Source organism: Oncorhynchus mykiss, chromosome 25, assembly GCF_057628025.1.
Source record: "Oncorhynchus mykiss isolate SJ-2025 chromosome 25, ASM5762802v1, whole genome shotgun sequence".
Classification (NCBI taxonomy): Eukaryota; Metazoa; Chordata; class Actinopteri; order Salmoniformes; family Salmonidae; genus Oncorhynchus; species Oncorhynchus mykiss.
In genome coordinates, this window is record NC_143046.1 from 64,288,940 (window position 1) to 64,316,390 (window position 27,451).

At 45.9% G+C, this 27,451-nt stretch overlaps 1 protein-coding gene across 2 annotated transcripts in view; it reads left to right on the forward strand.

The window, feature by feature from the left end:
* Nucleotides 1-21,289, forward strand: part of LOC110505498 (cysteine-rich motor neuron 1 protein) — a 47,485-nt gene extending 26,196 nt beyond the window's left edge. For both annotated transcript variants that reach the window (XM_036962754.2, XM_036962755.2), the window contains 10 exons: nt 5,024-5,227; nt 7,177-7,305; nt 7,596-7,749; nt 10,710-10,831; nt 14,073-14,291; nt 14,856-15,071; nt 16,257-16,469; nt 17,238-17,363; nt 17,960-18,138; nt 18,739-21,289. In XM_036962754.2, coding sequence (XP_036818649.1) covers nt 5,024-5,227; nt 7,177-7,305; nt 7,596-7,749; nt 10,710-10,831; nt 14,073-14,291; nt 14,856-15,071; nt 16,257-16,469; nt 17,238-17,363; nt 17,960-18,138; nt 18,739-18,930 — 1,754 coding nt within the window. In that variant the 3' untranslated portion in view covers nt 18,931-21,289. The remainder of the gene's footprint in view (nt 1-5,023; nt 5,228-7,176; nt 7,306-7,595; nt 7,750-10,709; nt 10,832-14,072; nt 14,292-14,855; nt 15,072-16,256; nt 16,470-17,237; nt 17,364-17,959; nt 18,139-18,738) is intronic.
* The last annotated feature ends 6,162 nt before the right edge of the window (nt 21,290-27,451 follow it).

Sequence of the window (27,451 nt, forward strand, 5' to 3'; positions counted from 1 at the left end):
AGTTTTATAGGTATGTGAGATTTCGTATGATTGGTGGAGGTGAGCTGGCACAGTTCGGGAGGCCGTTTGTCATTAGTGTTGCTCTGAGTGTGGTCAGACAGGCAGGGAGGCTAGTAGGGAGGCATGCAGACGTACGGAGCAGACAGGGCTGTAATACACTCCCCCAGGGCTCCCAACACGCTGTACAATATCCTTACCTTAATGGCTTCCGTTTACATTCAGCTGGACTCAGCAGTCATTAACATGCTTCACATACAAGGACCAGTCAAAAGAATGAGCAATGGGTAGGAGGTCAGGAACATAAACCTCCTTTGAGTGAGTGCTTTGGCTTCCTTATATCTGGTTGCCTTAATGGAGGGAGACCCCTTTTGTACCTGTCCTCGACACTAAAACACATGCCCTCAGAGGCAAGTAAAAACACTGGTACCTGCGGTTGGAGTTGTTAAAAGGCTTGGGTTTCGGGCAGCGCATATGGCCAACAAATGACGGTCTCGTGAAGCATAGTGGTGGTGTACAGATTTGGCTGCCACTGTTTTTGATCAGCCACATGAGAGGGAGGAAGACTGAGGGAGGTTATTGGAGGTCAGTGTTGGAGGTATATCTGGAATGTTCAGCCCCTGAGATTTTGGGGAATGCTTTCATCTTGTGTCCCTGCTTGGCCATGGAAAGCTCCAGTCATTGAGGAAGCCATTGTCAGTGTTACTGTTCTAAGCTGGGGGTGGTATTTGGTTTGTCGTCATTATTAAGAGCAACCCAAGCTGCACACCTGTTCTAATCTATTTGTAGACAGGTCAAGTCACCTACAGCCCTAAAAGTGTTTCAAGGCTGTGTGTGAAGGCATTATAATTTGTATTTTTAGGCTTGCTGTTGATAATGTGAGAGATGGATAGAGAGAGAAATAAAGGGATAGATTGAGAGGAAAGCAGGACTGCTTCATATTCAGTATAATCACACACAGATGGAGGAGTCACAGCAGCCAAATCTCTGCTGGAATCAAATCGGGCAAATAGGACTCCGTCTTTAGGGAGACCCACTCCTTCACCACACACACACACACACACACACACACACACACACATACACACACACACACACACACACACACACAAACACACAAACACACACACACACACACACACACAGGTTCAGTGCACTACCCTCAGACCACCTTCCAACTCCACCTCACAGCTCTGCTGTGGTAATGGCCTGCCTCTCTTAACAATACATTTTTGAATAAAAACAATCATGATCATTTATGGTAAACTCTTAGGTCATCAAAATAGATTCCCAGAATTCAGAGGGCATACATCACCTCAAATGGAGCTCCATGTGTTTTCTGGGTTGCTTCTCAAACAGGATTCATTATGTTGTGGTCCTAGACTTCAAACAAATGGGTAAAACCTTATTGACATAAGTATTCACACCCCTAAGTCAATACTTTGTAGAAGCACCTTTTGGCAGTCTTTCTGGGTAAGTCTCTAAGAGCTTTCCACATCTGGATTGTGCAACATTTGCCGATTATTATTTTCAAAATTCTTCAAGCTTTGTCAGATTGTATTGTTGATCATTGCTAGACAACCATTTTCAGGTCTTGCCATAGATTTTCAAGTAGATTTATAGTACCAGTCAGAAGTTTGGACACACCTACTCATTCCAGGGTTTTTCTTTATTTTTTCATATTTTCTACATTGTCGAATAACAGTGAAGACATCAAAACTAAGAAATAGCACATATGGAATCATGTAGTAACCAAAAAAAGTGTTAAACGTAGGATTCTCTCAACCAGCTTCATGAGGTAGTCACCTGGAATGCATTTCAATTAACAGGTGCCCCTTGTTAAAAGTTAATTTGTGGAATTTATTTCCTTCTTAATGTGTTTGAGCCAATCAGTTGTGTTGTGACAAGTTAGGGTTGGGTATACAGAAGATAGCCCTATTTGGTAAAAGACCAAGTCCATATTATGGAAAGAACAGCTCAAATAAGCAAAGAGAAATGAAAGTCCATCATTACTTTAAGGCATGAAGGTCAGTCAATGCAGAAAATTTCATGAACTTTGAAAATGTCTTCAAGTGCAGTTGAAAAAACCATCAAGCTCTATGATGAAACTGGCTCTCATGAGGACTGCCATAGGAAAGGAAGACCCAGAGTTACCTCTGCTGCAGGGGATAAGTTCATTAGAGTTAACTGCACCTCAAATTGCAGCCCAAATAAATTATTCAGAGGTCAAGTAATCTCAACATCAACTGTTCAGAAGAGGCTGCGTGAATCAGGCCTTCATGGTTGAATTGCTGCAAAGAAACCACTACTAAAGGACACCAATAAGAAGAAGAGACTTGCTTGGGACAAGAAACACGAGCAATGGACATTTGACCGGTGGAAATCTGTCCTTTGGTCCAAATTTGTAAGACGCAGAGTAGGTGAATGGATGATCTCCGCATGTGTGGTTCCCACCGTGAAGCATGGAGGAGGAGGTGGGATGGTGTGGGGGTGCTTTGCTGGTGACATTGTCAGTGATTTATTTAGAAATCAAGACACACTTAACCAGCTACCACAGCATTCTGCAGCGATACTCCATCCTATCTGGTTTGCGCTTCGTGGGGCTGTCATTTGTTTTTCAACAGGACAATGACCCAACACACCTTCAGGCTGTGTAGGGGCCAGTTGACCAAGAAGGAGAGTGATGGAGTGCTTCATCAGATGACCTGGCCTCCACAATCACCTGACATCAACCCAATTGAGATGCTTTGGGATGAGTTGGACCGCAGAGTGAAGGAAAAGAAGCCAACAAGTGCTCAGAATATGTGGGAATTCCTTCAAGACTGTTGGAAAAGCATTCCAGGTGAAGCTGATTGATAGCATGCCAAGAGTTTGCAAAGCTGTCATCAAGGCAAAGGGTGACTACTTTGAAGAATCTACAACTTTTTATATATCTTGATTTGTTTAACACTTTTTTGGTTACTACATGATTCCATGTGTTATTTCACAGTTTGGATGTCTTCACTAATATTCTACAATGTAGAAAATAGTAAAAAATAAAGAAAAACCCTAGAATGACTAGGTGTGTCCAAACTTTTGACTGGTACTGTAACTCGGCCACTCAGGAACATTCACTGTCTTCTTGGCAAGCAACTCCAGTGTAGATTTGGTCTTGTGTTTTTGGTTATTGTCCTGCTGAAAGGTGAATTCATCTCCCAATGTCTGGTGGAAAGCAGACTGAACCAGGTTTTCCTCTAGGATTTTGTCTGTGCTTAGCTCCATTCCATTTATTTTTTATCCTGAAAAACTCCCCAGTCCTTAACGATTGCAGGCATACCCATAACATGATGCAGCCGACGCTATGCTTGCAAATATGGAGAGTGCTACTCAGTAATGTGTTGTATTGGATTTGCATCAAAAATAACACTTTGTATTCAGTACCAAAAGTTAATTGCTTTGCCACATTTCTTTGCAGTATTATCTTGGTATTGGTATTTTATTAGTATCCCCACTCTTCCTGGAGTCTACACACAACATGAATCATGACATAATACAGAACACTAATAGACAAGAACAGCTCAAGGACAGAACTACATCAATTTGTGCCTTGTTGCAAACAGGATGCATGTTTTGGAATATGTTTTTTCTGTACAGGCTTCCTTCTTTTCACTCTGTCAATGAGGTTAGTATTGTGGAGTAACTATAATGTTGTTGTTCCATCCTCAGTTTTCTGCTATCACAACCATTAAACTCTGTAACTGTTTTAAAGTCACCATTGGTCTCATGGTGAAATCCCTGAGCGGTTTCCTTCCTCTCCAGCAACTGAGTTAGAAGGACACCTGTATCTTTGTAGTGACTGGGTGTATTTCTACACCATCCAAAGTGTAATTAATAACTTCACCATGCTCAAAGGGATATTCAAGGTCTTATTTTTTACCAATAGGTGCCCTTCTTTGCGAGGTATTGGAAAACCTCCCTGGTCTTTGTGATTGAATCTCTGTTTGAAATTCACTGCTCGACTGAGGGACCTTACAGATAATTACATGAGTAGGGGTATAGAGATGAGGTGGTCATTCAAAAATCATGTTAAACGCTATTATTGCACACAGAGTGCTATGCTACTTATTATGTGACTTGTTAAGCACATTTTTACTCCTGAACATATTTAGACTTGCCATAACAACAGGGTTGAATACTTATTGACTCAAGACATTTCAGTTTTTCATTTGTAATTAATTTGATGTTTTTTCTCTAAAAACATCATTTCACTTTGACATTATGGGGTATTGTGTGTAGACCGGTGACAAAAAAACATCTAAATTTAATCATTTTCAAATTGAGGCTGTAACACAACAAAATGTGGAACAAGTCAAGAGGTGTGAATACTTTCTGAAGGCACTCTAATGCTCTTAAGTGGGATTTTGTTGCTTTGGAGTGAAATTTATGGCACTGAACCCTGAACTGTTCTTTGGCCTTTGGGGGCACGGATGAAACTGTATCTGTGTGACATGCACGTGGCTGAGGTTAACTCCTCTTATGGGGAAAGACTAGACACTGCAGAGACAGGAAATTAGATATGTATGTCTCGCTGTGTTTTTAATTAACTAATCTTTCTCCGATATGACATGCTCTTCCATCCAGCTCTACTTACATACATTAGATCCCAGTACATTTGCTTTACATCCACTCTCTAACTTCTTGAGGAGCTCTTGAGGGTTCATCCACCGGTCTTGATGGTTGACCAGTTTCTCCTAGTCCCGCCAGGAATATCCTGCTTCCCTCACCTCTGATTCCACCATATCCTTTGTTAACTCAATTACGTGGCTATGACGTGTTCCCACATTCGTAGTTGATGATGACAACGGCGTTGATGATGACTATGATGATGATCTGATTGAATCTGTTAGGAAGTAGAGTGTGTGTCATAAGGCATATGTACCACACAGCATTTACAAGTAAGGATGGCATACCAAACAGCACAGTATAGTTCCCACGCTTCTCTCCTTCTGATCCCAGCCTCTGTCTGTCCCCCTCTCCGTGTGTCCAGATGTGGAGCTCCTGTCTATGGACAGCACAGAAGCCAGCTGTTGGGTGAACAACAAGCTGCGTGGCCACGAGGAGCAGTGGAAGGAGGATGACTGCACCTTCTGTCAGTGTGTGGATGGAGACCCTCACTGTACTGCCATGGCCTGCAAACAGAGCTGTCAGAACCCAGTCAAGATCCCTGGAGAATGCTGCCCCTTCTGCGAGGGTTCGTATGGAGACACACACACAATAATATCTGTATGCACATACTGTTCTTGGGGCGGCAGGGTAGCCTAGTGGTTAGAGCGTTGGACTAGTAACCGGAAGGTTACTAGTCCAAAATAAAAACATACAGCCTGTAGCAGGGACTACAGCTGGCTTATAACTGAGAGAAACCGATTGGCTAGTGTTGAAGTAGTTGGAGATTTAAGTCTGAAACTAGCAAGGAACAGGTCAAATGTAATGCTACATATGTTCTAGACATAGCCCACATAGTCATAAGCAGTCAATTCCCTCACAAGGAAATATCTCATGTCGCACTTCTTCTGAAGTAGCCTTATATTGCATGTACAGACAATGGACATACCACACGTTTTGATGGAAGATTGCATTTTCAGTTCAACTAGCCTAATAGGGCAGGAAAGAGCGTTACATGAACTCACGGTTTTGAATCTAATTACAATGTCTAATTGAAATGTTTCTGATGTATTGTGTAAGGGTCAGGGGCACCACCACCAATTGCATCTGGCATTCCATTGAGCTCTTGATATAGCCAACATAGTGTATCTGTCAAAACTGATATCGTAAACAACTTGCAACTCGCCAGCTGATTTTCAGGAATTCACCCCCATTAATGGCCACCCCCTCACATGTCAATGTACCTACATCTGATGTATAACATGTCAATGTACATCTGACAATTAACGTCTTCATCGGTAAATGGAATGGTTCCTACTGCGCTGGACCAAACTACAAAAACATTTGTGTTTGACAGTACAGTCAGTTTGAGCTCAGAACCTGACTGGTGGAACTGGACTGTAGGATAGTCTCTCCCCCTGAAGCTATGTGGAGGCCATGTTGGCCGCTCATTAAAGAGGAGGCCACAGAGCATTCTTCAGCTGCAGGCTCCTTTGTGATTTTTTATTGGCCCAGCCTGCAGTATGAGACCCACCTGCATGAGGCGCGGCTTACACTGAAGGGTTAAATCCGATTTATGGTCATTCCGGTGTCTGTATTGGCCACACAGCATTTACTGCGATGCGGCCTCTGCAGAAGTCAGGGCATTCATATTTCCTGCGCTTCACGGAGCAGAGAATAGCTGTTGTGAAGGAAGTTGTCAAGGAAGTGAGTTTGTGTTTATACAGGACGTACCGCCCCAACCTACCTTCAACCGATCATGTCAGTGCGGAGCTATACGGAGCTCTCTGCATTGTTACAACATTTGGGAGGCTCACGGCGATGCGGTAGAGAGCTTGATTTGGCCTCCACAAGTCTCCTGAGGCTCCGCAATCACGTCACACCTACCGTACGGAGCCTCTCGACTGCATTGCCGGATCAAGCTTAATTGGAGTGGATCACTGTTTTTCTGTGAGCGTAATTAGTTACAGCTCGTTTGGTGCTCCTCCCTCTGAATGTAGCAAGATAATGGAGGGCCCCCCAACTAGACCCCCACCTAGCTTCCCCTGGTTGTGGCTTGTACATGTGTGACTCAGGCCAGCATTACACCTCATCTCTGGTGGGCTCCAGTGATGATGTGGCTCTCTGGGTCTGTCCAGTGCCAACCTCTGACTCACCAGACTCCCACACAGGGGCTTCTCTGTTTGGGCTAGAGCCAAGCCGTGCTCCTGCACTCCTCTAGGTCGTTTAGACAACATGTGAGGTGCTCATTCATCAAAGCTCTCTGCTAGAGAGCACCTATATCTGTAATGGCCCTGCGTTTATCTCTAATCACAGCGCTCTCTCTCAGATGGCAGCAACGTGAACACTGAACCATTTCTGTTGGCATGGAGATGGATGTGTAACATTGTGTGTCTAAGTGTTCTGCTCTTTACTCTTTGCTCTCATAAAATCCTAATTTGAGAATAGTATGACATGTCTGTGAGTGTTATAGGCTTCACAGAGGCAGGTATAGTATGACATGTCATAGAGAGTTATAGCAGCTTTTCTGTCCCACAGAGCCTTCGTATGAGACGGTGAGCCCTATGCTGTGTCCTCGTCTGGAGAACTGCTCTTTCTCAGGGAAGGACTGCCCCTACGGCTTCCAGCAGGACAACAACGGCTGCCTGCTCTGCCAGTGTCTCAACCGTGAGTCTCACACCAGACGCAAAGAGTTAAACACAGATACATAAACACACATAAACACACATGAACACACATACTGGAACTTGTTCCAAATGTCAAGTCCGTGGCACATTATCTCCAATACAGAAACATAAAGCAAATATCTGTCGCACTTCATTTGTTACCATGGTTGCATGGTATTCACAGTTTTTTTGTCATTGGAATTCGCTAATGAAACGCCCTATAGAAAACTAACATGGTGTTGATGGATGAGCCAGCCGATGGTAAGGTGACCTCCATGTGAACTGTTTCAGATTACTCCTGCCCTGACCTGGGGAAATACTGCTCGCTGCAATGCCCCGTGGGATACGAGAAGGATGACTTTGGCTGCGAGGTGTGTGAGTGCAGCTCTCCAATGCCCAAGTGCCGACCCCTGACCTGCAGCAAGACCTGCCCCTACGGATATGTGTAAGTCCTCTGAATGGTCTACACATCTTCAAGTTAAGCACTGCTCATTATTCACCCCTTATTTTCCACGCAGCTCAAAGGCTGTTACAGACCCACTGGTCACGACTGAAAGACCAAAGCCTGAAGGAATGGTGATTTGTCTGGTTTATTATTGACATGGGCCCTGACACACAATCCACTCTCTCTTTAGCTGGAAAAACACATTTCATAAATCATCTTTCCGTTTCAAAACAACGCTAAAAAACACATCTGCACAAAAGCGGCCTTTATGAATTGTATACAATGAGATTCTTCTGGTATCTGAACCATGCTCTCTGGAGCCTCCGCTCAAGATGGGCCTGATATGTCTGCACAGGATGCCAGCAGAGAGGCAACCCGAGGGGGAAGAGGAGCAGGAAGCGGTGGCTTCATCACTCATAAGCATCGGTTCAGGACTGGCTTCAGAAGTCTGAATCCTCGATGAGCTAAGTAATGCATCACTTTTCTAGCAGAGTGGTGCTTCTAAAATGGACCAGTGAAAAAACACAGAGACGGCTTTGTATAAATTGGCTGCATTTATGACCTCTGCAGAGAACTCTAGACTATATCATCAACTATATAATTTGTGGCGTATGTGACTAAACCACAATTAATACAAACCTCATAAACTATACTTGCTTTGAACAGTCCAGTTTTCTTATCTCAACAGTGTAGAGGGGGGAAAGCGTGACCACTGAGCAGTGGGCTGTCAGAGTGGGTCAGAGCCCTAAAGGTGTGTTTACATTGACATTTGGCACAGTTGAGCGCCTTGAGCAGGACACAAAGGAGGACTTAAAGCGTTTCCCCTCCTCAATGGGTCTAAATCATCATCGGATCTGACTGGACGTGCACGGCATTCTCCTGCTGCCCAGGCCGGCACAGAGACAGCAGCCCCAGAGCCAAGCATGGTGCACAAAATTCCACACAACACCTTTGAAACAAAGCCCAGCTCCCAAGGTGGCCAGACTTTCTGTCTCTGTGTTTGTACACGGAGGACCCAGCCAGCTCAGAGCTCAGCCTGGCCTCTCCATACTGCCTTTACTGCTGTTTCAGCAGAGATGTGCCCTCTGCTAGTGGATCGGCTGCTGTGGGACACAGGGTTAATCTCCTGTTTTATTTATGTGGCCGACAGAGAATAATAGTATAATTAATCCCACCTAACAAGCTCAATGTTTAATTGAAAAGATGGGTTACTTGTTCCAGAAAAAGAGAGAGCGTGGGAGACACATATAGAAAGAGAGGCTAGAGTGATGTAATAGATGAGTCCATCTGATCAACATAATTTCTCAACCTGCTGCTCATCTACACTGAGTGTACAAAACATTAGGAACACCTGCTTTTTCCATGAAACAGACTTACCAGGTGAATCCAGGTGAAAGCTATGATCCCTTATTGATGTCACTTCTTAAATCCACTTAAATCAGTGTAGATGGAAGGGAGGAGACAGATTAAAGAAGGATTTTCAAGCCTTGAGACAATTGAGACATGGATTGTGTATGTTTGCCATTCAGAGGGTGAATGGGCAAGAAAATATTTAAGTGCCCTTGAACGGGGTATGGTAGTAGTTGCCAGGTGCCCTGGTTTGTGTTATGAACTGCAACCCTGCTGGGTTTTTCACTCTCAACAGTTTCCCGTGTGTATCGAGAATGGTCTATCACTCAAAGGACATCCAGCCAACTTGACACAACTGTGGGAAGCATTGGAGTCAACATGGGACAGAATCCCTATGGAACGCTTTCCTTGTAGAGTCCGTGCACCAACAAATTGAGGCTGTTCTGAGGGAAAAAGGGGGGGTGCAACTCAATATTAGGAAGGTTTCATTTAAAAACAAATTTTGTTGTAATTTTTTACCCCTTCACCCCAATTTTGGTGATTACGATCTAGTCTCATTGCTGCAACTCCGCAAAGGGCTTGGGAGAGGCGAAGGTCGTGTCATGCGTCCCCCAAAACATGACCCGCCATACCGAGCTTCTTAACACCCGCTCGCTTAACCCTGGAAGCCAGCTGCACCAATGTGTCAGAGGAAACACCGTTCAACTGACAACTGAAGTCAGCCTGCAGGTGCCCGGCCACAAGGAGTCGCTAGAGCGCGATGAGCCAAGTAAAGCCTGCAATGCAGTGCCTTAGACCGCTGCGCCACTCGGGAGGCCAGGAAGGTGTTCTTAATGTTTTGTGCGCTCAGTGTGCGTTTTATGACATCCATAGCTGGATCCAACTAGGTCACGTGATCTGCGTCTGTTCCTAGTTAAATAACAGGCTGTTTTCTCTGTTTGTATCCCTCATACCTTTAGGCCATTTAGTGGGGGTTTACTTTCATTTCAGTCCCCATGTAGATCGTCTCTCAAACTCCTCAGGGTTTGTTTTTCCTCTGGTACTAACTCATCCCTGTGTCTGGGTCTGTATCTGCTCTCTACAGAATTGAACTCCCTGCTCTGTTTACAAATCAACCATGATGATGAGCTCATAGTTAATAGAGAGCAGGGCCTCTCAGTACCTATGTCCCTTAATCAACCTGGCTGCATTAATATCATTTGGCCCTGCTCTGGGCCTCACATATCCGCCAAAGGAGTTGGTAGCAATACAGTAACTATCTGAATAGGTTGAATCTAATGGAAAGCATCCGAATTGGCTTTAAACCCAGTGCCCTAGACTCTAGCATTGGTATGGTGTTTGCGCTGTGCACCATGGGGCTTTCACGTGTTCCAGGGTGCTGCTTTTATCTGGCCTCTTCAAAGGCAACTAATATACCAGGGGATAACAGAACCATGTATCTATTATACCATGCCTGACCATCTGGCTCCACGGCAGCATTCCACCCGACCGCTGGCTTCAGAGCTTTCACTGAAACATGCACAATTTGAGCTGTAAAGACGGCCTTCCTATCTTGCCCTCTCACATTACATATCTGATAAAGACATCTGTGTGTTCTATCTATCCCACAGGAGGAATAAGCACGGCTGTGAGATGTGTCGCTGTGTCAAGTGTCCCCCCTTCACCTGTGACAAGCACTGCAGCGATGGCTACCGGCAGAACAGGAAGGGCTGCTCCATCTGCATGTGCAAAGGTATGGTGCTCATCTGTCTGTCTGTCTCATCTGGTCCGCATCAATATTCATCCCTCTGGGTCAGCCGGTCACACGACTACACGTCCATAACAACAAAAGTAGTGTGTGTGTGTGTGTGAGCGTGTGTGTGTGTGATCATGTGTGTGTGTGTGAGTGAGCGTGTGTAAGTGTGCGTGTGTGAGTGAGTGAATTACATTTTATTTCGGGTAAAATCGGCAATTGGCAAACCATCCCTTATGGGATTAATTGATACAAACAAATATTACAATAATTCACTATGGTAATTAAATGATCTGAAAAAGGTCAAAATCAATACATGATAGTAAATGACATCCCTAGAGCAGTACAATAATATACATACATACACACAGTATATATACACATACATACAGTTGAAGTCGGAAGTTTACATGCACTTAGGTTGGAGTCAATAAAACCCGTTTTTCAACCACTCCACAAATTTCTTGTTAAACAAACTATAGTTTTGGCAAGTCGGTTAGGACATCTACTTAATTTTTCCAACGATTGTTAACGGACAGATCATTTCACTTATAATTCACTGTATTCAAATTCCAGTGGGTCAGAAGTTTACATACACTAAGTTTATCTAAGTTTTTAATTTGACCCCTTTTTCTCCCCAATTTCGTGGTATCCAATTGTTTTTAGTAGCTACTATCTTGTCTCATCGCTACAACTCCCGTACGGCTCTGGAGAGACGAAGGTTGAAAGTCATGCGTCCTCCGATACACAACCCAACCAAGCCGCACTGCTTCTTAACACAGCGCGCATCCGACCCGGAAGCCAGCCGCACCAATGTGTCAGAGGAAACACCGTGCACCTGGCAACCTTGGTTAGCGTGCACTGCGCCCGGCCCGCCACAGGAGTCGCTGGTGCGCGATGAGTCAAGGATATCCCTACCGGCCAAGCCCTCCCTAACCCGGACGACGCTGGGCCAATTGTGCGTCGCCCCACGGACCTCTCAGTCGCAGCCGGTTGCTCAGGAAGGAGATGCGTTCTGTCTCCTAGAGATGAATGTACTTTGGTGCGAAAAGTGCAAATCAATCCCAGAACAACAGCAAAAGACACTTGTGAAGATGCTGGAGGAAACAGGTACAAAAGTATCTATATCCACAGTAAAACAAGTCCTATATCGACATAACCTGAAAGGCCGCTCAGCAAGGAAGTAGCCACCGCTCCAAAACCACCATAAAAAAGACAGACTACAGGGACAAAGATCATACTTTTTGGAGAAATGTCCTCTGGTCTAATGAAACAAAAATAGAACTGTATGGCCATAATGACCATCTTTAAGTTTGGTGGAAAAAGGGGGCGGCTTGCAAGCCAAAGAACACCATCCCAACCGTGAAGCACGGAGGTGGCAGCATCATGTCGTGGGGTGCTTTGCTGCAAGAGGGACTGATGCCCTTCACAAAATAGATGGCATCATGAGGGAGGAAAATGATGTGGATATATTGAAGCAACATCTCAAGACATCAGTCATTAAGTTAAAGCTTGGTCGCAAATGGGTCTTCCAAATGGACAATGACCCCAAGCATACTTCCAAAGTTGTGTCAAAATGGCTTCTGGACAACAAAGTCAAGGTTCTGGAGTTGCCTTCAATAAGCACAGACCTCAATCCTGTAGAAAATGTGTTGGCAGAACTGAAAAAGCATGTGCGAGCAAGGAGGCCTACAAACCTGACTCAGTTACACCAGCTCTGTCAGGAGGAATGGGCCAAAATTCACCTAACTTGTTGTGGGAGGCTTGTGGAAGGCTACCCGAAACGTTTGACCCAAGTTAAACAATTTAAAGGCAATGCTACCAAATACTAATTGAGTGCATGTAAACTTCTGCCCCACTGGGAATGTGATGAAAGAAATAAAAGCTGAAATAAATCATTCTCGCTACTATTATTCTGACATTTCACATTCTTAAAATAAAGTGGTGATCCTAACTGACCTATGACTGGGAATTTTTACTAGGATTAAATGTCAGGAATTGTGAACAACTGAGTTTAAATGTATTTGGCTAAGGTGTGTGTAAACTTCCAACTTCAACTGTACATACATACATAGCATACATAACATACAGATAAATAAATACAGTACATGTGTATTTGTGTGTGTGTGTGACCTTGTGTGTGTGATTGTGATCGTGTCTGTGTCCTGTTAAAAGGATTCAGGGTGAGGAGTAGGCGATATACTGTGAATTAGAGAGAGACGAGTCTCTCTGAAGTGTTGACTTTCTCCCATTATGTAGCAGATGTGATTTGCTGGGACCTTTAGCTGGTCTGTTATGAATGGATGTTTTGACTCTTGTTTTTATTTAACTCTCTCTGAGGCCTGTGTGTGCATGTCTGATTAGATTCACCAACCACAAAAGTTCAAGAAAGTTTGCGAACAGCTTATTTATACACTGACAGTTATATTTGATGTTTATTTTCTTTTTTTTCAGTAATATTATAAATATTTTAGCTTGGCATATATTTTTGGTTTCTTGCTTAGCAAGACGCCGGTGCAGTGGGTCCATTTCCCCACACATAGACACTTCTGTCTATTCCACGGTCCTGTTGTTGACCTTATTTTGATACTCTTGGATCAGGTACTCAGTGGGCTTTTCAAGTATTTATGGATAGGAAACTTTTGGGGAGCTGTACCTTTTTTCGTGTGTATAACAGTGTGTTATATCAGTGTGTTAAGAGAGAAGAGGCACAAACCACCGACCTGGATGTGAAAACATGGTGCGATTCACTGAACTACTGCAGTATGTTCTATTCTAAAACACTGCTCTCCCAGGACTTAACAGCCACACTGGGTTTGTAACACATTGGAGGCCAGTTATTGGCATTTGTGGGGTTTTATAAACTAAACCTATCCCTCAAAAGAAACACAGGACCTCACTTTTGGGTCCGGTGCCAAAAATCTCAAGGAAATGATTAAACGTTATTTATTTGTGGTGCTGTTGTAAATGGATTATTGGGAAATAAAGGGACTTTAAAAAGAAGGTCACATATTGGTGTTTGGTGAAGGTGGAGCTGAGAGAATCCAGGGACAGTAACAGAGCCAAGACAATAACATTTGCTGCCTTTACTATAAACCGTAAATAATTCTTCTTAATGAAATTTCCACTTTGAATTTCTCATGCCCTGAAACATCCCTGGTGACTGTTTCTCACAGGTTCAAGTCACCAGCCTCCCTCCCTGCCTAACGTCTGTTTGTCTGTGTTCATGTTTGTTTTCCAGAGAGTGGCCACCTGCCAAGCACCACTGCCCCCACCCCTATGCCCAGCTACTGCCTGACCTCCAACGGGCACCGCTATGAGAAGGGCGAGAGCTGGCACGACGGCTGCCGCGACTGCTACTGCCACACTGGGAGAGAGATGTGTGTGCTCATATCCTGCCCTGTGCCCAGTTGCGCCAACCCCGTGGTCAGGCCTGACCAGTGCTGCCCCACTTGTGAAGGTATGTCTTGTCTGGAGCCACCTGGTCTATCAACACACACATACAAAGACACACACACACAGGTCTGGCAGGTCACAGTCCCCTAGGATCTCACTCTCCTAAGCGCCCACTTTTTGCCCCAGTAGTCAACCCAGGACTCAGGCTCCATGAACACTTTGTGTTTCTGTAAGGAGCAACACACATTGATACACAGTTACACATCCATGCCCCTCCCAGTCAGTCTATTTATATGGGAGTGACTCAGTGGACTGTTCAAATATTTAAGAGTGAAAGAAGTCTGCAACCTTCAGTCACCCGTTTGTCAGTAGACAAGACATTAACTCCTTACGAATGTCAACCCTATGGGTAGTCAAATGTTTTATCTGTACAGTTGTACTAGACTAGAGGAAACTATGGTCCACCACACATAGTTGTGTAACTGCCAGGCTTTAGTCTTTCAGCATTGATGTCACACATCTAATTGTAGCAAGATGGGAACCTTGTTCTTTGTAGACTCTGAACTCTTTGAGTGTGTTGTTGTGTTGCTGTTATCTGTCTTTCCTAACCTATATATCATCTGTCCAGATGAATCAGGAAGTGGTCAGCCGGAGGGCATGGACCTGGTGGTGTGCCGGGCCCCTGGGGGGGAACTCTATGTGGAGGGAGAGACCTGGAACCTGGACGATTGTACACGCTGCACCTGCAGGAAGGGCCGCGTCCTGTGCGACACTGAAGTGTGTCCCCCTGCTGTGTGTCAGGCCCCAACCAGGAACAAGGACACCTGTTGCCATGTCTGCCCAGGTACAGTACCTTACATCCCCTGCATCTGTCATAGGCTGCTTTAATAGGAAGCATCTAATGCAAAGCCATTTTCTTCTCTGTAAATGTAGAACTCCATCATCATATTAGCCTTGACAAGAGCAATTTCAGATAATATCAAAAGCCCTTACAGTACATCCAGGAATAATTCCAGAAAGAAATGTCAGTTTGTGGTCAGTCAGAGTGGGATAAATCTAAGCTGGAGCCATTATCCGCAACATGTGGTTGTGGACTGTGAAGCCTTGCCTTGTCTTTCCTGGATGCATGTTAAACGCTGTCGGACAGTTTAATGTCAGGCTTATAAAGAAACCAGACCAAACTGGCTGGGTTTACATTGGTATATGTCCTCCAGACAGGAACACATGTGGACAACCCTGTCCGTTTCCACTGGTCATTTGTAGGGCCAGGAGTTTTTCCTGGCAATGTGATATGACTAGGAAAAACTCTGGGCCCTAGTTATAGCCTATATAACTAGTTTCTCCTGGTCAGGTCACGTGACCCCACCCCCTGTTGAGAAGAACAGAGTTGGTGATCATCTGCACTATTTCAGTACCCTCACCCCTCGCTCCTCCCCCCGCCCCAACACCTCCTCCCACCCCTCACTCCTCCCTCAGCCCCACAAGCATGAGCCCCACAAATAAAAAATGCATGACTGCTCCTGAAACCCACAGAGCCTCCTGGGGAATGCTCGGCTAGCTGCGTTATCACCACATCTCCCCCAGAAAAGCAGTTTGCCCTTATGTATGAGCCTGGCTCTTAGGAATGTGGGAATAATGCACATTTCAATGACAGGCCCCATGATGTTCAGTATGCGTACAGTACTGCCGATATGTGTACAATCTAACTAAGTCTTTGGTCACAGGAAGGCCACTGATCTATGGGCCCGGGGGCAATGAGACACAGAGATAAGCCAGAGATTTAACTGACAGAGAGCACAGCAGCCATGTGTTCCCTAGTCATTAGCTAGCCTCCTGCTAGTTTTTACCGTACAGTTAAAATCATCTTATCTCAAACACAGACCTACAGGTCCAATAACCGCTCTGGATTAACATGTTATACTGCCGGTGTTAGCCTGGGAGATGTTATACTGCCGGTGTTAGCCTGGGAGCCAGGGGATTATCTGTGATAAAGTTAACCCTTTCTCTCCATCCATCCCTCCATCCACAGAGGGTCCCCTGCTCCCAGTGAGCACCAGTCAGCAGGAGTATTGTATCTCCAGCGAGGGAGACGTGCTGTTGGCTGGGGACACCTGGAAGGCCAACGCCTGCACCAGTTGTTCCTGCAACAACGGAACCATTCAGTGTTTCTCCCAGCGCTGCCCGCCTGCCAACTGCAGGGTGCCCGTCCTGCGCAAGGGCCAGTGCTGCCCTCACTGTCTGGGTGAGTGTGTGTGTGTGTGTGTGTGTGTGTGTGCGAAAGTCTAGCTGGGTGAGAGCACACTGCTTGTTACCCTCTCTAATGATGTCCACTGTAATTCTGGTGTGTAGAATACAGTATTTATGTATTGTCTTGTGAAAACTGTGAGAAACCCATATTAAGTATGCATTAAAACAAGTCGTTCCTTTGGGACAAGGTACAGCTTGTTATTGAGAAAATTATTATTCACACTGTAACTTGTAGGAAGGGAGGAAAAGTCTTTAGCTACAATAAGGCAAGCATGTGTGAGTCGCGTCCTGAGTGCCAGTCTTGCTGGCGCTGCATGGGCAAACACGGTTACTCACAGCAACATTCCATGTGACACAACCCACTTCGACAGAAAACATTCCCCAAGCATCCGCACATTCACACGTGTTTCCTGTCTCCGGCTGAGCCGGCCCGCCACTCTCCATGGCGGCACAAGAAGGCAAAGCTCCATTAGCTTTTCCTATAGAGGAAAACCTTGGCACAGGCCTGCATTGTTCCCTGTGATTTGTAGCCGTTTCATCTTTGTTTTGGTTATTTGCTCGGTGGAAAACAGCACTTGACAAAGGAGGGTTATGGAAGCTTAGAGAACACGTCCTGTAAACACACCTTATCTACAGACACTCATCCAAACAATAACCTTCTGTTACATTGGCTTATGTGGGGATTTGTTTTTGGTTCAAGTGTGTTTGACATTACATGAGTGAATGGGTATGTGAGTTATGGTTGTGATATCCTGATTTACAGAAATGACAACAACATCTGTTCCAATGATGGTGTCGACCAAGGACCCCAAGACCAGGGTTACTACCACAGTGGACAACACAGTCTGGATCACCACTGCCACCGTACCTCCTATCATTGCTGCTACAGGTAACACTAACACTGTCTGTCTGTCTGTCCCTCTCTTTCACTTACTCACTCACTTGTCCTATGGCCCACAGCGATGGTTAACTAATAATAGTAATAATATGGGACTGGGTGGTAACACCTGCCTCAACTCTGCCCTGTGACTTGACATGTCATCCAGGTTGTATCACAACCGGCCGTGATTGGGAGTTCCATATGGCGGCGCGCAATTGGCCCAGCGTCGGCCATCATTGTAAATCAGAATTTGTTCTTAACTGACTTGCCTAGTTAAATAAAGGTTACATTTAAAAAAGTATATATATTATATAGGGACACTTTGACAAATGAGATAAATGCACAGTGACACATGATGAATCGATGTGGCCAAAACAATACTAACCCATAAGAGTCCTGGGACAGAGACCATTCATCTGAAGACTGTATCTGAGGTATTGGCCGTGGAAAACTGCCAAACACTAAGGAAGGACACGAGCTGCTTTTCATTTCAATTGATTAGAAGGGGAATAATGTAATGGAAATATTGGCCCGTGTGACAGCAGTGTGTGTAGTCTAGTCAGTGGGGGAGAGCTGATATTAATACTGTTTGATTCTCCTTGCAGACGGGAACAGCCTGGGAGAGAACTCCCCCAGCCAAACTGAGATGGCTCTCATCTACCAATCAGCAGCCTGGATACTGGCTGGTCTACTCCTGGCCATCATCATCTTCCTCATCGTGGCGCTCCTCATCAACAAGAAAAAGAAGTGGGTGCAGATGTCCTGCTACAGTGCCCCCAAGAAGGTGAGAGGCATTGTGGGTAAATCAGCTCATTAGGCCCTGTACTGAACGCACAGTTTCACCAATGAATTTCAACCTTTACATTTGAGCAGACCAGAGCGACTTCAGGAGCAATTAGGGTTAAGTACCTTGCTCAAGGGCACAGACTTTTAACCGCTAAACTACCTGCTGCAACCCAGCATTGCTGCCCAAACTTAGACCCTTGTGGTGCTAAATCATAGCACCATAGTGGGGCGGGCGGTTGTTTTGGGTTTTAATCTGTGGGTGGGTCGTGGGTTTTCCTTGATCTTCCAGCTCCTGCTACAACTTGTGTTCAGGGCGTCATAAAGTAGGGATTCATGTCTTTTTCCAGGACTTAATTCTGAAGGAGCACTTTGAACTGTGTCAAGTTTATCATCAAGTGTGATAGTTTTACAACACGCCCATGAAATAAGACTAGTGGTACAGAAAATCGTAAATCGTCACATACTTTCTGAACAGTCTCTCCCGTCCGAACTAGACACAGTGCACGCTAACCCAAAGCAGTAGGATCCAATCAATAACTGGCAAAATAATTGATATTTGAAACCCTGGGAATCTTTCCTCTCTCTTCTCCTTTCTTAGACTGTGATCCTGAAGAAGCATGTGAATAAGAACTCGTTGGTGTACATGGAACCTTCAAAGGAGAACAAGTTCCAGAGCGTGAAGAATGACTGCAGCATCAACTTCTCCCCAGAGATGAGCTCCCCGTGTGTGGAGAGAATGAGCATCCCCCGGGCCAAGCTGAGTATGGGCCAGGGTAGGGGGCAGCGCTAGATCCCTACAGGCCCCTGACCACCAGCCCCCTAACCGGACCCCCAAACTCTACACCGCTCGCAGGGCTACCCAGTACTTCCTCTTCTTTCTTTCACACATTTCCATGGTGATCGATCCACAAAACTATATATTGTACTGTACAGCCACACACATGTCTGGGATCTCCCCCTTCTCCCTCTCTCTCTGGCAGTAAAACTGATGATCCACAACAAAACACAAAACATTGCAACTTCCTGTTGCTTTATCATACTGCTATATCCTGCGTTTGGCGCTTTACTGTGGCCTGGCTGCTGTTGCGGTGAGGAGAGACAGGGGAGGCAGGAGGATGTGGCCATTCTGGGACTTTGCCATACAGTTCACCACAGACAGAAAGACAGCCAGAGAGGCTACTATTCAGCCAGAGAGCTCTGCACTGTGAACATTATCATTTTTGCTTCTCGCCTCCTCTGGAGCTGGAACATGAAGCTAATAGGAGGAGTATAAAAGCTTTAGGACAGAAGTTTGGGTTCTAGACTAGAGGGTCTCCAGTCTGCTGGTTTCCATGTGCTGCAGCGCAGCACTCAATTGATCAACAATTGTTTTGGATGTGAAGCCAATTTAACTGGTCTGTAATCAGTTGTAATCAAAATTAGATGGGAGGGATTAGCAGATACAGTATATGGCTAGATCCATGACTCTCTCCTCTACGCAGTCAATGACTGAGCAACATCAGAACCCAGCAGACTCAGGGAAAATAGACCCATACTCCTGCTTTAGAATGTTTGGTATCCATCTTAGATTCTTTTTTTGTTGTTATATTTCTGTGTACTAGTTGTAGTGTATTTCTTGGTTTTGTGATGGTCTCCATGGTGGCAAGATTAAAACATTGTAAACACCAGCCTAAACTTTCTCCATTAACGCAGAGGAAGGATGCTCTTCTCTTCCCACTTACTGTAGTGGTTCCTGTCTGCCTCAAAGATGACCAAGTCATTCCATTCAGAAAACAACCAGCTACCCTGGAGAGAGGGAACAAATACAGTATGAGTGAATGTAATCTGCCTCAGCCGTGAAGCCAGTGTGTCTGTCTGTAATACAGTATAGTCCTTCATCCTTCTCTACTCAATAACTCTTAGTCTGGTTTCCTTCAGAAGCAATCATCCCATTGACTGAACTTCATCATGTAGAAATGGCAATGGACTTCAAGATGAAGTGGATTAACATGAATTCAGACTTATTTTATAGCTTGCAGATAAGACGACTCGTTACAAGAAACTACAGAAGCAGTGCCAGACCTTCTCGAGTTACTCATGAGGAATGTCGATATACAGTAAGCCTCACTTATATAAGTTAATTTACAGCCATGCACAAACAGGAGCTACTGTTTCCAGAGAATGTTAACATTAGTAGCCTTCCTTTTACAGCCTTAAATGTTTATAATATTTCATTGTTTCTCCTACAATAACATATTCTAGCCCAATTCAGTACACTTTGAAGAGTTCAACTGATGTGCTATGTATTCCATACCCAGGTAACCTGACTGAAGGTCTCCCCATTCCACCAGTTTATAACGTATTACAGTGAACAAAGGCAAGGGGTTCAAGGAGACTGCTATGAACTGTAAATAATAGTACATTACAACATCAGAGCATGTTCATGAAAATTAGCACTTTTGTAAGTGTTCAGTGTTTTAAAAAGCTGTGGGGGAGAATTCCTAGAGGGATAAAGGCCTACTCGGGGATTTGATAGGCATATTTAGCACGTAATGATAAACCACTCAAGTTAACATACTTTTTGCAGCACAGTCTTGGCTTATTAACAATCTGATCGATCTAGTGAAAGAGCTGTGCTTTGGAGCTTTACAAAACAGACTGGGGTTTAATAAGAAATCTTTGGGCATGATTTCCTATTTACATTGCCACTCTCTCGATACAAAGACCATTGTGATGTCAAAAGTGGGTGGAGACAAAAGTAGATTTCTATTGAAGAGTTCTGAAAGTAATTCTGTCGATTTGGTTCTGTTTGACTCACAACCATGTGCTTTAAATGAAGTGAAGATGCGGCTTGTAAAAGCATACAGTTATTTGTTTTTCCTATGTGTAAAAAAGGTAGATAAAAGTAGTGGACAGAAGAGTACCTTATTTATTTTTTCACATAGCTTTATTTATTAATACTAATCTATAGTTTGAGATGTGTTTTTGGCAAATGAACTTGGTAGCCAAATCTGCTGTACATTTTCGATATTGTAAACCATTTACCATTTCTATCTGCTTTGTTATTCAAGCTTATTTATTTACTTTTGCAAACTGTAAATACATTTTTCTTAGATGTTGAACTGTAACATTTACACTTATTTTGAAAAAATAAAATGTGTGAACAAAAATGACTTTGCCTTTAACGTTTGGGAAGACATTTCAGTGTTTGTGTCATTTCCATGGTGAGATCATGTTTGCAATGAGGAAGTGTGCTGTGCTTGTTGGGTTCAAAAGAGGTAACATGGTTAGATATGACATCTGTTCCTTTAACTACTCTTGCCCAGTGCTGCCAAAGGTGATCAGCTTTCCCTATCCGTTAGTTTGCAAAAGGATTTAATATTCCCATTTCTCTTTAGCATAGTTGCTATGCTCTGCTTATCTGTGTTGTGTTAGAGGATGTGGCCAGAGATCTGTGTGTGGTGTTTCTCAAAGCCTAGAGCAGGGTTCCCCAACTGACCCGCGGGAAGTTTTATTTGGCACCCCAAGTTTTCAGAGTAAAAGAAAATCATATATATACACAGTTGAAGTTTACATACATTTAGGTTGGTGTCATTAAAACTTGTTTTTCAACCACTCCACAAGTTTCTTGTTAACACATTATAGTTTTGGCAAGTCGGTTAGGACATCGGTTAGGACATCTACCACATAGTATAGTGTATACAGTGCCTTGCGAAAGTATTCGGCCCCCTTGAACTTTGCGACCTTTTGCCACATTTCAGGCTTCAAACAAAGATATAAAACTGTATTTTTTTGTGAAGAATCAACAACAAGTGGGACACAATCATGAAGTGGAACGACATTTATTGGATATTTCAAATTTTTTTAACAAATCAAAAACTGAAAAATTGGGCGTGCAAAATTTTTCAGCCCCCTTAAGTTAATACTTTGTAGCGCCACCTTTTGCTGCGATTACAGCTGTAAGTCGCTTGGGGTATGTCTCTATCAGTTTTGCACATCGAGAGACTGAATTTTTTTTCCCATTCCTCCTTGCAAAACAGCTCGAGCTCAGTGAGGTTGGATGGAGCGCATTTGTGAAAAGCAGTTCAGTTCTTTCCACAGATTCTCGATTGGATTCAGGTCTGGACTTTGACTTGGCCATTCTAACACCTGGATATGTTATTTTTGAACCATTCCATTGTAGATTTTGCTTTATGTTTTGGATCATTGTCTTGTTGGAAGACAAATCTCCGTCCCAGTCTCAGGTCTTTTGCAGACTCCATCAGGTTTTCTTCCAGAATGGTCCTGTATTTGGCTCCATCCATCTTCCCATCAATTTTAACCATCTTGCCTGTCCCTGCTGAAGAAAAGCAGGCCCAAACCATGATGCTGCCACCACCATTTTTGACAGTGGGGATGGTGTGTTCAGGGTGATGAGCTGTGTTGCTTTTACGCCAAACATAACGTTTTGCATTGTTGCCAAAAAGTTCAATTTTGGTTTCATCTGACCAGAGCACCTTCTTCCACATGTTTGGTGTGTCTCCCAGGTGGCTTGTGGCAAACTTTAAACAACACTTTTTATGGATATCTTTAAGAAATGGCTTTCTTCTTGCCACTCTTCCATAAAGGCCAGATTTGTGCAATATACGACTGATTGTTGTCCTATGGACAGAGTCTCCCACCTCAGCTGTAGATCTCTGCAGTTCATCCAGAGTGATCATGGGCCTCTTGGCTGCATCTGTCATGTTGTCTTGTCTCTGTCCTTTCCCTTCACCCTGTCTCCCTCTGCTGGTCGTGTCAGGTTACCTTTTCTCCCCTTCTTTCCCCCAGCTGTTCCCTGTCTCCTCCTAACTACCCATTCACCCCGTTCCCCACCTGTTCCTTTTTTCCCTCTGATTAGGTCCCTATATCTCCCTCTGTTTCTGCTCCTGTCCTTGTCGGATTCTTGTTTGTTTGTGTTTCATGCCTGAGCCAGACTATCGTCATGTTTGCTGTAACCTTGTCCTGTCCTGTCGGAATCTGCCGGTCTATCTGAGCCTACCTATGTTTGGTAATTAAAGAAGCTCTGTTTAAGTTAGTTCGCTTTTGGGTCCTCATTTACTCACCATAACAGAAGAATCCGACCAAGAATGGACCCAGCGACTTCGGATCCTCTCTACTCAGCCGTCGAGATCCAGGGAGCGATGCTAGGCAGACACGAGCAGGAATTGTCTGCTGCTCGACATGCCGTTGAGACCCTGGCCACCCAAGTCTCCAACCTCACAGAACAGGTTCACCATCTCCGCCTCGATCCACCGGCCACTTCCAGGGCTTTCGAATCCCCGGAGCCCAGAATCAATAACCCGCCGTGTTACTCTGGGGAGCCCACTGAATGCCGCTCGTTCCTCACCCAGTGTGATATTGTGTTTTCTCTCCAGCCCAACACTTACTCCAGGAGCACTGCTCGTGTCGCCTACGTCATATCTCTCCTTATTGGACGGGCTCGTGAGTGGGGCACGGCAATCTGGGAGGCAAGGGCTGAGTGTACTAACCTGTATCAGGACTTTAAGGAGGAGATGATACGGGTTTTTGATCGATCTGTTTTTGGGGAGGAGGCTTCCAGGGCCCTGTCTTCCCTATGTCAAGGCAATCGATCCATAACAGACTACTCTATTGAGTTTCGCACTCTTGCTGCCTCCAGTGGCTGGAACGAGCCGGCTTTGCTCGCTCGTCTTCTGGAGGGTCTCCGCGCAGAGGTAAAGGATGAGATTCTCTCCCGGGAGGTTCCTTCCAGCGTGGATTCCTTGATTGAACTCGCTATTCGCATTGAGCGACGGGTTGATCTTCGTCACCGAGCTCGTGGAAAGGAGCTCGCGTTCTCCGTTGCCCCCCTCTCCGCATCACTACCATCTTCCTCTGCCGGCTCGGGAGCTGAGCCTATGCAGCTGGGAGGTATCCGCATCTCGACTAAGGAGAGGGAACGGAGAATCACCAACCGCCTCTGTCTCTATTGCGGTTCTGCTGGTCATTTTGTCACTTCATGTCCAGTAAAAGCCAGAGCTCATCAGTAAGCGGAGGGCTACTGGTGAGCGCTACTACTCCTGTCTCTCCTTCAAGATCCTGCACTACCTTGTCGGTCCATCTACGCTGGACCGGTTCGTCAGCTTCCTGCAGTGCCTTAATAGACTCTGGGGCGGAGGGCTGTTTTATGGACGAGACCTGGGCTCGGGAACATGACATTCCTCTCAGACAGTTAAGGGAGTCCACGGCCTTGTTCGCCCTGGATGGTAGTCCTCTCCCCAGGATTCAGCGTGAGACGCTACCTTTAACCCTCACTGTTTCTGGTAATCATAGCGAAACCATTTCTTTTTTGATTTTTCGTTCACCTTTTACACCTGTTGTTTTGGGCCATCCCTGGCTAGTTTGTCATAATCCTTCCATTAATTGGTCTAGTAATTCTATCCTCTCCTGGAACGTCTCTTGTCATGTGAAATGTTTAATGTCTGCTATCCCTCCTGTTTCCTCTGTCTCTTCTTCACAGGAGGAGCCTGGTGATTTGACAGGGGTGCCGGAGGAATATCACGATCTGCGCACGGTGTTCAGTCGGTCCAGGGCCACCTCTCTTCCTCCACACCGGTCGTATGATTGTAGTATTGATCTCCTTCCGGGAACCACTCCCCCCCGGGGTAGACTATACTCTCTGTCGGCTCCCGAACGTAAGGCTCTCGAGGATTATTTGTCTGTAGCTCTTGACGCCGGTACCATAGTCCCCTCCTCCTCTCCCGCCGGAGCGGGGTTTTTTTTTGTCAAGAAGAAGGACGGGTCTCTGCGCCCCTGCATAGATTATCGAGGGCTGAATGACATAACAGTTAAGAATCGTTATCCGCTTCCTCTTATGTCTTCAGCCTTCGAGATCCTGCAGGGAGCCAGGTTTTTCACTAAGTTGGACCTTCGTAACGCTTACCATCTCGTGCGCATCAGGGAGGGGGACGAGTGGAAGACGGCGTTTAACACTCCGTTAGGGCACTTTGAATACCGGGTTCTTCCTTTCGGCCTCGCTAACGCTCCAGCTGTCTTTCAGGCATTAGTCAATGATGTCCTGAGAGACATGCTGAACATCTTTGTTTTCGTTTACCTTGACGATATCCTGATTTTTTCACCGTCACTCCAGATTCATGTTCAGCACGTTCGACGTGTCCTCCAGCGCCTTTTAGAGAATTGTCTTTTTGTGAAGGCTGAGAAGTGCACTTTTCATGCCTCCTCCGTCACATTTCTCGGTTCTGTTATTTCCGCTGAAGGCATTAAGATGGATCCCGCTAAAGTCCAAGCTGTCATTGATTGGCCCGTCCCTAAGTCACGCGTCGAGCTGCAGCGCTTTCTCGGCTTCGCGAACTTCTATCGTCGTTTCATCCGTAATTTCGGTCAGGTGGCCGCTCCTCTCACAGCCCTTACTTCTGTCAAGACGTGCTTTAAGTGGTCCGTTTCCGCCCAGGGAGCTTTTGATCTCCTCAAGAATCGTTTTACATCCGCTCCTATCCTTGTTACACCTGACGTCTCTAGACAGTTCGTTGTCGAGGTTGACGCGTCAGAGGTGGGCGTGGGAGCCATTCTTTCTCAGCGCTCCCTCTCTGACGACAAGGTCCACCCATGCGCGTATTTTTCTCATCGCCTGTCCCCGTCGGAACGTAACTATGATGTGGGAAACCGCGAACTGCTCGCCATCCGGTTAGCCCTAGGCGAATGGCGACAGTGGTTGGAGGGGGCGACCGTTCCTTTTGTCGTTTGGACTGACCATAGGAACCTTGAGTACATCCGTTCTGCCAAACGACTTAATGCGCGTCAGGCGCGTTGGGCGCTGTTTTTCGCTCGTTTCGAGTTCGTGATTTCTTATCGTCCGGGCTCTAAGAACACCAAGCCTGATGCTTTATCTCGTCTCTTCAGTTCTTCAGTAGCCTCCACTGACCCCGAGGGGATTCTCCCTGAGGGGCGTGTTGTCGGATTGACTGTCTGGGGAATTGAGAGGCAGGTAAAGCAAGCGCTCACTCACACTCCGTCGCCGCGCGCTTGTCCTAGGAACATTCTTTTCGTTCCCGTTCCTACTCGTCTGGCCGTTCTTCAGTGGGCTCACTCTGCCAAGTTAGCCGGCCACCCTGGCGTTCGGGGTACGCTTGCTTCCATTCGCCAGCGTTTTTGGTGGCCCACCCGGGAGCATGACACGCGTCGTTTCGTGGCTGCTTGTTCGGTCTGCGCGCAGACTAAGTCCGGTAACTCCCCTCCTGCCGGCCGTCTCAGGCCGCTTCCCATTCCCTCTCGACCGTGGTCTCACATCGCCTTAGATTTTGTCACCGGACTGCCTTCGTCAGCGGGGAAGACTGTTATTCTTACGGTTGTCGATAGGTTCTCTAAGGCGGCTCATTTCATTCCCCTTGCTAAGCTTCCTTCTGCTAAAGAGACGGCACAAATCATCATCGAGAATGTTTTCAGAATTCATGGCCTTCCGTCAGACGTCGTTTCGGACAGAGGTCCGCAATTCACGTCTCAATTTTGGAGGGAGTTTTGCCGTTTGATTGGGGCTTCCGTCAGTCTCTCTTCCGGCTTTCACCCCCAGTCTAACGGTCAAGCAGAACGGGCCAATCAGACTATTGGTCGCATCTTACGCAGTCTTTCTTTTCGCAACCCTGCGTCTTGGTCAGAACAGCTCCCCTGGGCAGAATACGCCCACAACTCGCTTCCTTCGTCTGCAACCGGGCTATCTCCTTTTCAGAGTAGCCTCGGGTACCAGCCTCCGTTGTTCTCATCTCAGTTCGCCGAGTCCAGCGTCCCCTCCGCTCAGGCTTTTGTCCAACGTTGCGAGCGCACCTGGAAGAGGGTCAGGTCTGCACTTTGCCGTTATAGGGCGCAGACGGTGAGAGCTGCTAATAAACGTAGAACGAAGAGCCCTAGATATTGTCGCGGTCAGAGAGTTTGGCTCTCCACTCAGAACCTTCCCCTTAAGACGGCTTCTCGCAAGTTGACCCCGCGGTTCATTGGTCCGTTCCGTATTTCTCGGGTCATTAATCCTGTCGCAGTTCGACTTCTTCTTCCGCGATACCTTCGTCGCGTCCACCCGGTCTTCCATGTCTCCTGTGTTAAGCCCGTTCTTCGCGCCCCCGCTCGTCTTCCCCCCCCCCCCCCCATCCTTGTCGAGGGCGCACCCATCTACAGGGTCCGCAGGATTTTGGACATGCGTCCTCGGGGCCGTGGTCACCAGTACCTTGTTGATTGGGAGGGGTACGGTCCTGAGGAGAGGAGTTGGGTTCCCTCTCGGGACGTGCTGGACCGTGCGCTGATCGAGGATTTCCTCCGTTGCCGCCAGGTTTCCTCCTCGAGTGCGC